Source organism: Chroicocephalus ridibundus, chromosome 5, assembly GCF_963924245.1.
Source record: "Chroicocephalus ridibundus chromosome 5, bChrRid1.1, whole genome shotgun sequence".
In the NCBI taxonomy this organism is placed as follows: domain Eukaryota; kingdom Metazoa; phylum Chordata; class Aves; order Charadriiformes; family Laridae; genus Chroicocephalus; species Chroicocephalus ridibundus.
Window position 1 is genome coordinate 73,941,582 of NC_086288.1, and position 10,456 is coordinate 73,952,037.

Below are 10,456 nucleotides of genomic sequence, written 5' to 3' on the forward strand. Positions count from 1 at the left end.
ATATCTGAAATAGTAGATGTCAGCGTGAGTCCTACAGGAAGTGACAGTCAATACCAGCTCGTTGCTAGCTATTTTTGCAACCGCCTATAAAGTCTGACACAGCTAGGCAAGTCTTGTGTTAGGACTGAAACCTATTGCTTCATAAGAAACAAAAGGGAAGATAATTATTACCAATATTTACATAACTGGTACTGTATCTGAAGGCATAATTACGTACAAGCCTGTGTGCTGGGATCTGTCTGAGAGGAAACCGAGTTTCTGACAAAGAGTATAAGGCTGGAACTAAGGGGAGGTGCCTTAGGTGCCCCACAAACCGGAGTAACTCAGCTGAGTGATTTCTACAGAGTATTTGCCATCTGTTGGTGATGACTCAAGTGAAACAAAGCACAGATGGATCTTAGTCCCAATTTTTGTCTTTTTTTTTTTTTTTTTTTTTTTTTTTTTTTTTTTTTTTTTGCCTGAACTCTTCTAAACTTCACAGAGGATTAGGATTTTGTGTTGTTTTGGAGGAGTGTATTTTTATAGTGAGTGGCTCCCGGTTTGTGCTTGTTCACAGCTCATTTTCAAACTACTGAAAGTAATAAATGATGCCACGAGTTTCAGCTTTAAGGCTAAGTAGTGTTCTTGGAAAAAAACTTCCGGGCTCTTTGTAATGGATTCTGAAATGCTCTCTGCCGTTTATTGAGGCATAGATCATTCAGCTTCATTCCTCACACATATATTACCCGGTGAACGGGATTTACAGCAGCCAGCCTGCTCAGCAGGGAGACTCCCGAATTAGCCAAGACAAATTACCACCAAAAAAAAAAAAAAAAAAAAAAAAAAAAAAAGATGCAGACTGGAATCTCACGTATCTCCTGAAGCCTTACAACCTTGATGGGAGTCTCTCTACTGGGCTGAGATTCACATTTCTTAAATGCTCTACTGGACTACGATGACCAAGCAATCACTTACGAGTACAGAAAATTGGCTCAATCTTTTCTTCAAAATAGAAACAACCCCTCCAAGTTGTGCTACAATCACCTTTTATTGTTAAAAATATACGTGGTTTAAGCAAATAGTAAAAAACCCCTTTCCCACTAAGGGGAAGACACAAGAATTTTTACCTTGTTTGGCCACTTATCAAGTGGGGCTACTATTGTGTGCTGAACTCATGCTTGCAAGGAATTCATCGTTTGAGCACCCACCTTGGATCGCCGTCCTCAGGAGAATTTGACCTATCTGGTAGACGAATGTCAACGCCCCTAAGCAGGATAAATCCTAAGATACTCCACTCAGTCCAGATGGGAAATAGGCAAGCAAATGCGTCAGTCGTTAGCGCGATGTGCCTAAGCAGCATTAATAAGGAAAAGCGAGGCACCTGCAGAGGCTCGGTGCCTGGTGGGAGAAGCGGGGTCCTTGCAGATTGCTCTCCAGGGCTCGGCCTCTCGCACTGTAGGCACCTTCCTTGTAGCAGCTCCTAAAGGCAATAATGAATGTTCCTGGAAAACACAGAACTTGGAGCTCTCATAATGAGCCTGTTAATGGCCTGACTACTTCCAAAGCTACTTACAGCCAAACCACATTTATGCCCCAGCCACAAGCAATCAGGAAAGACGGAGGGTGGAGAGGGGGCTACCCAGCCCTGACCCCACACAGCAGGCAGGCGGGGTGTGCCACGGCCAGGCGCCTTTCCGAGTTCAGATTTAACACCCTTTCCAATAAAAGCCATTAAATTGAACACAAGGTAAAATCCAGATGCCAAGGCTCAATTCAATTGGCTCTCCACCTCTTTATTATAGGTAACTCCTGAAATTTTAGATTGCCTTTCAACTTTTGTCATCTCTGTTGATCTATGTGCGGAAACGTACCGGCTTATAAAGCAGCAAAGGCTCTATTGATTTTTTACTTTTAGTTTTGATTATTTTATGTATGTTGGTGATTCATTAAACGCGACTTTAAGTTTAGCAAACATGAAACCTTCTTCTAACACAGTTAATGTACTTGCCTTCAACTAGTTAAGCAGCAGAGCCATTTATGGAGTGGTTTGTGCCATTACGGAGTGTATATGGACTAGCTTTAACTAGAAAGAATGTAATTTAGTATGACTGAGTAACTTCACTTGGAAAGAATACTACCTGTAATTTCAGTGGCTTATAGCATTTTTTCTCAGCCACACGTCCCTACGCGCCATGATAGATCAACTATCAGTGTACCAATCAATCACGTAATTTTGCTATTTTAAAATAAATTGATTTTTCTATAAAGGTTTTCCTGCATTAAAATCTATACTGATTTAAAGAGCTGTTGTGCCATGTACCTGCTGAACTGGGGGTATTGCATTCCTTGTATTCAATATGAAGTTAGCGAGTTCTTCCCCTTTCTTGAATCCAACTCAAAATACCTTATGAATGATTTTGAGTAGAAGACGACCCACATAACTGAGAAGTAAAAGTATCATCAACACTGATCTTGAAGAGCAAAAACAGCAATAACACCTGAGTGGATCTAGTTCAACAATCTGCTCTTTCCACCCCGGCACTGATGATCAAGCCTAAAACACTACGCAGACTCCATAATGCTGTAACAACGGTTTCCCTCAGGATCACGGTACAAAGAACAATGCATTTAGATGGCACAAATTCAAATTAACTGTGTTTTCAGTTTATGTGCTTTCATTAAATGTACCCAGTTACCTTCTTACGCACTGGAAAGGAAGTGATTTTTCAGTAGTGGCGGCCGCCGTTTACTAACATAATTTGTCTGTTCAAGAGTTGTAGGAGCAGGAAGGTGGAACCTATAAATCCCAGCCCGCACTGCCCAGGTGAACTGAAGAGGACTGATAAAACAGAGAAATATGGCTGAAGACCAGCTTTTTATGCCTGAGGCATGCTACTGCTTGTGGCACCGATTTTAGACATATCACTGGGGTACTTCTGCTGATGTAACTGCACCGATTTAACAAAGTACTGCTAATTTAAAATTGCAGAAAGATACTCTGTCCTCATACAGTACTTTTCAAGCAGTGCAAATACACAGGAGTTAAATCACACAATCCTCCTTAAAGTGTTATCTAGAGGTATGAGAAGGGTGGTACAGACAGAACGCTGTTCTTTCCTTAAAGTTGCCGAACACCACAAGCTTGCTTTGACTTTCTCGGTACCTCGGTAAATCTGGCCTTGTGCGATGAGCCGCAGAAATGCTGCTAACCAAGAACAAAGCCTCCCATTCCGTGTCTCTCACTGCTGTGGCTTAGCCACCAGCCGTTCCTTCCTGCGACAAGGAACAAAACCCAGCGCTCGTGGATAGCGACCTCGCGACGTCTTCCTTCACAAAGAAGGGTCTTGTTGTGGAACAAAGAGTTAACGTGTGATATCTGAGAATTAGCAAAGGATCCGGTGGCTTAGTAGATAAATGTCGATCTTCATTCTTGGACTGTTAAGTAATTCTGGCTTTACAATGGCATTATATATGGCTGCAGCCAAAAGTGCAACAGGACGTTAAGTACGTTTCTGTAAGCTCTTTAAATATATGGAGTATTTCATTCAAAATACACAATGGCATAACTTCTAAGCCATGTTCTCCAGGTTTCTTTTGAATGAAGAGAGAAGAAAACAAGAGTGTTTTCCCAATGGAGAGGCCCCTGGAACTTCCACGTCAAAGTGAGAAAAGAGTCTATTTGTAACTGAGTGTGCTTTTTTTTTTTCTTTCTTTTTTTTTTGGTGTTTGAATCCTTATCTTTGTCCTTTGGAATGCTGGATCCTTGGAGGATGTAGAAACAGCTATGATGGACATGAATTTACAGAATTTACATAAAATAGTAGCACAAAGCGAAATTATTTCCCAGGAAAAGTCTCCTGGGACATTTCTGCCATAACACCTTACAAACAGTCCTGCTCGTGGCCTAGTCAGGAACCTGGGAAGGCAATATCAGTCTCCAAGAGGTTAAGGGACATACTGAGAAAGCGTGACTGTTATTCCCAAGTATGTCTTCACACGAGACGATTTATCTTTGAAAGGCTCTAGCACGAGTTACACATTGTCTCCAAGTCTTACACTCAGACCTATGGAAACAACTCACAGCAGCACCACGCAACGACCTCTTCCATTTCGGGAAAAAAGAAACGTGTTGCCCACCTTTATGCAAATCTCTTACACCTATTTTTTTAAAGTACAGAATATGGTGGCAGAGGAAAACCCAACCATATTTATCCCTGAAGCCATGGAGAACAGGAAGATAAAGTGCTTTTTTCCCTTTAGCCAAGCCTTCAGATTTTGATGTATTTTCCATTAAAAGAGTGTAGAGCTTAGCAAAGCTGTAATGTACAATGTCAAAAAAGCTCGGCCACAGGTTAGTGCTGTTTCTTGGTAGTGATAGTACAGGAATGATTTCTAAAGTGTATACGGAGAGCACTGCCAGTGTCTTGACCTTTTTTCTATGTCTGCGGAACAACTCTATCTTACGCATAGAATTCTCTCCAGCCTCACGGACTATGTCTAGTCCTTATACAGATCAAGAGACGGAGAGGAAATCCCACAATAGGAACACAGAGAAAAGGAATTTGCTTGTACATTACTTTAAAACCGTTTCAGCCTGACCTTTCATGAAGAAAGGTTTAAAGGCTGAATTCTCTGACTGTGAATGCAAAGGTTAATTGTCTTTATTGAGTATTGCTGATAGGGTCCCAGTAAACCATCACAGTTTCTTGGAGGGAAGTAGATATAGAAGGGTAGGAGAGAGCAGATTTTGGATTAAAAAGACAAATCCCTTAGTATCCACGCTAAGATGTCCACGTCCCCAGCAGAGACATGAATAAATGAAGTAGACTTTCATGAGAATATGTTGAGTGTTATTGAGTATTATACTTTTCATTATGGAATGACTAACTTAAAACAGAAATATAACCACCTACCTAGCCTCATCAAAAGTCCTCCCACACCACACCAACCACATGAGTTTCGCTGGCTCCTTCTTTAAAAAAAATAAATAAATTTTTTAAAAAAATTTACAGGATTCCTCTGGGTATTACTTCTCCTGTTAATTTAAACACTGGCGCGATTTACATGTTTAAGACCACAAAACTACTGAATCAACCTCTTGTTTAAACTCTTGTGGTTTCCTTGTTTGAATTTCTTTATCAAATATTTTATAAACTACATATATCGCATTGGAGGACTATAATCACAAAACCTCATGTGTGACCAGTTTCATACGGATGTTAAGTAAGTAGTTTTATACCACCAGGAAATGTAAAACCGTAAAGAGACTACAAGTATTTTCTCATTAACTGAATAAAGAAATTCAGCTAGCGTTTACAAGATGATTAAGAAATACTGTAGTGTTTAACATTTTTTGCATATTAATAGTTATGATTTCAAGACACTCAAACACACTATTAAAAATAACATTGTGGGATTCTAATGAAAAATTCTCACTGAGAAACAGCATCTTCAAGTAAATGGCAAATGGTTTCCAGGATGCTTTTAATTCCATCATGCTAATAATATCACTGTTTTCCTACGTTCAATTACAAACCAACTCTCCTCCAGAAAAGTACCAGTGTTTTACAGACTACAAGGAATACTATCTCCCACTGTCTAAGACCATATACAAATTGTAGTAGCCAAACAAATATAAGAAAAGTGGTCGCGATCTATGTTCAAGGAACGGTATGCCAGTTGACTGGACAAATGCGAAGGACAAAATCTGTAACCACCTATCCAGCACCAATGAAAATCACAAGTCAACAGCAGTCCAGCAAACACAAAGACTCCGCCCGTCTTTGCAAACCAAACTCGGACAATTTCAAACGATTAAAACAAACGTATCAGCAGAAGTTTTGAATACGTTAAATGCAATGTTTGTAAGTCAGTGTGTCGTATTTTAGACACAGCCACAAATCACGAAGCCCTGTAAAACCCATGGTACTCGCACAGCCATACAGTTTCACCTATGTTCAAAATGTAGATATAAACAATCGCACCTACTTTAGGTAACAGCAAGTGCTTCACAACACTAAACCCAGGACTACAGTGCAACTATGACAGAATTACTAAGTCTGTGTTTTCAGTACTACTCTTTTAAAACAAAAGCCCCACAGGCTTGTGAATTAAAAAGTCAGAGGGAAGTTCATGTATGCGTCCCAGACAGAAGATGAGACAGATCAAAGGAAAACCAGAAGAGCTCAAAATCTCTGGAAGAGTAGTCTCTCTTTTCACTACTGATCTGTTCCATCAGGAATTCGTGCATGGACTAGTAAGGGGAAGCACACCTACCCTCATTAGCAGGTGTGGCACACATCATACCAGTTCGGTTTTTCACAAAATGACCTTTCAATATGTATATTCAGTATACATCATTATAGATATAAATCAGAATTCATTACAATCGGTGCAATAAATAACACACAGATTTCAAATTTATATTTAGTGCCTGATCTGAGATGTATAAAAGCTTTATATATCACATAGTATATATTTTCAATATCATTATTGCATATTATCACTAGAGAGGGCACATTTGACTTGTAGTATTAAGTAGGGAAGTTGTCGTCATTTTTTTTGACGCTCACTGGCACACAGCTGTCATAACAGAGGAAACCCAGTATCATGAAAGACGGCGTCCAGCCCGTTTCTTAAATTCCCGGCAAGTTCTGCTATGACACCCTGCTACTGTATTTCACATTCTTCACGCGAGCCCTTCGCGCGGTGCGATGTGGGACTGAGCTCACTCAACCCCTACGGACCCGCAGCTGCCTGCACACCCCGACTCCATCCCTTTACCCCGGCAAGGGACTGCGTTGGCCCAAGGGAGAAGGTGCAGAGCACTGAAATGACTCCTGGCCTTTCAGAAACTCCTGAAAGCTTTTCACGACTCTTGGAGCTGCTCTTCATCGCGTCCAACCACAGCGATGCCACCGGGAACGGCTTTACCCCCCGCAGAGCTTTGCCCTCCCCCCCCCCTCCGCCTTGATATTCCTGACGGTGGGAAGGGGATGGAGGCTTGGCACTGCGGGGAAGCCCCGCAACGGCTGGTGGGAGCTGTTGAGCCGCCCGGCGGGGCCGTGGGGGCGCGGGGCGGGGCGGGGGCCCGCGGCCGGCGGGGACGCGGGGACAGGCGGAGGCGGGCGGGTCCGCAGCGCCCCCTGCCGGCGGCGGGGGGGAGCAGCCCCGCTGCGGGCCCCGCTCCCCGTCCCGCCATCCGACACCCGGGAGAGCCGGGAATAGCGATGCGCCCCAGCGGCTCGTCCCAGCGCGCCTGAGAGCAGCCACAGGAATCCCCCTTCTCGAAGCTCTGCTCGTTCTTATGAGAAGAAAAGGGGAGATATATATATATATATATATATATAAAAAAAGGTTAAAGTGCTGGTGGTTGGGAGCAGTGCCACTCCAGTGCTGCTGCTGTGCTCAAGGTCGCTCCGCCTGTCCACGCCGCAACATTAGCCTTAATTAACGAGATGAATGGGACCCTCTTCCCCTCCACACCAGCCCTGCGCTGGGTGCCCCGCTCAGGGCGGGACGTGCCTCTCGGGCTTTAAGGACAATCCCTGCAAAGTGCTGTCCCCTTTTAGCATAAACATTATTAATTAATTTATTTTTTTTTGTTTAAAGACCCTTTAAAAAGAGTCCGTTGCCAGAAAAACACATCCCTGGAGGTGTTCCAGGCCGGGCTGGATGGGGCTGGGACCAACCTGGTCTAGTGGGAGATGTCCCTGCCCGTGGCAGGGGGGTTGGAACGAGATGATCTTGAAGGTCCCTTCCAACCCAAAGCACCCTATGATTCTATGAAATAAAACTTTTTTTTTTTTCCTGCCTTAATCCGAAGCCTCGACTCCTGCTTTTCCCACCCCAGCTGCCTCCCGTAAACCTTGGAAAGGCTGAGGCAGGAGGGAGAGGACTCCCCAGCTGAGGCAGTGGCGGTGCCTGAAGCGCTGGGAAGACCAGTGGTTCTCCAGCAAGCGCTTGTTTTATTACCTTCTCTGTCCTGCGCTCCCATCGCACCAAATCCCCGCGTTCTGCAGTGCCTTCCCCTACAGCAATTGCCAGCAAGACTGGAGGGGGGGTGGGGGTGGTGAATCTATTTATTCTATTTATTACAGACAAGTGTGCTGGAGTACTTTCAGATGGGGCTTGGCAGGGGAGGGAAGGAGCCCGCGGCAGCACTTCAGCGCCCACCGGAGTTTCCCTCCTCCCCGGCAGGGAAGCCGGCGCCCCGAGCGGGTGTCCCGGGGAAAGGCTGTGCCTGCGGCGGGGGGGAGGAAGGCTCTTCCTCCCCTTCCTCTCCCACCGTCTCCTCAGCCGTGCGGCGCTACCTCCGCCACCCCCGCGGCGAGGTGTGTGGTTCCCCCCCTCCCCCCCCGCGCCCCTCCGGCTCCACAGATGGATACGTATATATATTATTACTATTATTTAAGCACAATTTCACTCGGGGCTCTTCGCCACCCAGGGCGGGCTCTCCATCTCCGCAAAGGAGCATGCTCAGCGCTCTCAGACATGCTCCTTCGGCGGGGAGGGAGACGGAACAGGGGCGGCGGAGGGGGGATCCTCACACTCGCCCCGTCCTAATGCAAAGTTTTATTGTTCCAACGGCCCCGCAGCCGGGGGCCGACCCGCCCCCTCCCCCCTTCCTGCCCCCGCACCCCGCCGCCGCTTCCTCGGCTCGGGGAGGGGACCCGGGGGCGGGTTCCCCCGCGTTCCTGGCGGCCAGAGGAGGAGGAGGAGGAGGAGGAGGAAGAAGAGGAGATGCCCAGGCGAGGAAGGCTTCAGAGGCAACTTCTGCCGGGAAACCCGCAGGTCCGCTGCCGTCTCCTGCCAGCGCTGCGCCGGGCGCACACGGGCAGCACCACCTCCATCATCATCATCATTATTATTATTAATACCGTTATGATGATGCTCGCGGCCGCGCTCGGTTCTGGCAGCTGCCCCCCTCCCCTCCCCCCCCGCCCCCCAGCGCTTCCCCCCACCGCGGGGCGGCTGCGCCCGGCTCCGCGCCCTCTGCCCCCCCAACCCCGGCCGCGGCTGCGGGAGCCCCGCGCACCGCACCGCACCGCGCCGCTCCGCGCAGGACAACATCCAACCCGCATCCTAACGGCGGCACCCGGCGGGTCGCCTACCTTGAGCTCCTCCGTGTCCAGGTTTGCTGATCTGTCCATAGAGCGAAACTGAGCGGAGCGGAGGCGGGAGGGGGGGAAACTAGGGAAGTTGTGCCAAAAAAAACCAAATTAAATAAATAAAAAATAAAGGGAAAAAGGAGGAAAGGGGGGGAATCTAGTCTCGCAGCTTCCAGCCTAAACTCAGCCGTGTCCTCCAAACCCTGGCAGCTCCCCTCAGTCTCATTCTCCGCGATCACGCCTCCACCGGTTAAAATAAATAAATAAATAAATAAATAAAATATTTCACTTTTTTTTTTTTTTTTTAAAAAGAACTCCCTTAAGGATTAAAGCGACAGGTGATCCTTCTCTGGTGAAAGAGATTCGCGTCCTCTGGCAATGAAAAGAGGAGACAGCAAAAAAAAAAAAAAAAAAAATCCACTCTGTTTAAAGATTATTTTTTCCTTCTGCAATAAGCTCAGAAACCGGCGAATCGCTGCATCCCGAGAAAAAATCCTGCTTCCCTGGACAGCGTCATGCAGCAAATTTCAAGCAAATGTGTTCAAACTGAAGAGAACAGTCTATGATAAAAGCCTTTCTCCGTCATGCCTACTCTGGCAGCTAATTTAGCACCCTGCGAGCGCAAGACATTAGCGATGAACAATTTCGCTGGCAAGATAACAAAATCCCCCAAGTCCTGCATAGACTCAAAAAATTTTTTGGCAGCTAAAGGTATGCTCTCAATAATAATAATAGTTTAAAAAAAAAAAATAAAGGGTGAGAAAGTCTGTAGGGGATGGTCTTCTTTGAAGGTTATGCTAAAAGAGTTGGGAGGAAAACAGGAGGTGGATCTCTTGCAGAAGAGAGAAGGGAGAGAGACCGAGATTTCCCCCTTCGTTCCTGTTTTACTGTCCTTCACCGCCAGGTGACTGACTTCCCTCCTCACGGCCCGAACGGGGGGGGGGATTTCTCCAGCTCTTAAAAAAACCCCAACATTTCCTTTCCGAGCAGCGCAGCCCCCGGGTCTTAACGCCGCCCCCGCCGCGGTCCGCCCCCCTCCCCCCCCCCCGCGCATCCCGGCCCCCCCCACCCTCGCCAAACGGCTCCTCTCGCTAGCCCCACCTGCACGGAGTAATAGCCACGCTCACCCATTTAAGAAACCCTTACCACCTCATGTATCCCTCCCTATAAAATATAAATATATATATATATTTTAGGTAGATAAGGTAAATATATAGATAAAGATTAGGTAAACATATTTATACATATATTTATATCTGCAGGTGTGTCTAAATTAACAAGGTGATGTGAAACTTCTCCCTCTTTGGCTCGAGGTGCACAGGTTTTATGGAGCCGACCATTAACGGGCTGCAGCCTTGGTGGAGCAG

The 10,456-nt window shown here is 46.1% G+C and overlaps 1 protein-coding gene across 5 annotated transcripts in view; it reads right to left on the reverse strand.

The window, feature by feature from the left end:
• Positions 1-9,315, reverse strand: part of SGCZ (sarcoglycan zeta) — a 494,345-nt gene extending 485,030 nt beyond the window's left edge. For 4 of the 5 annotated variants that reach the window (XR_010071324.1, XM_063336643.1, XM_063336641.1 and 1 more), the window contains exon 1: positions 9,093-9,315. Coding sequence is in view for 2 of the 5 variants with exons in the window: in XM_063336641.1 (XP_063192711.1) it covers positions 9,093-9,131 (39 nt within the window). In the remaining 3 variants the exon portion in view is untranslated. Of the gene's footprint in view, positions 1-7,953; positions 7,999-9,092 lie in introns of those variants that run through there. The other variant, XM_063336640.1, reaches the window with a different exon arrangement.
• Positions 9,316-10,456: the final 1,141 nt, after the last annotated feature.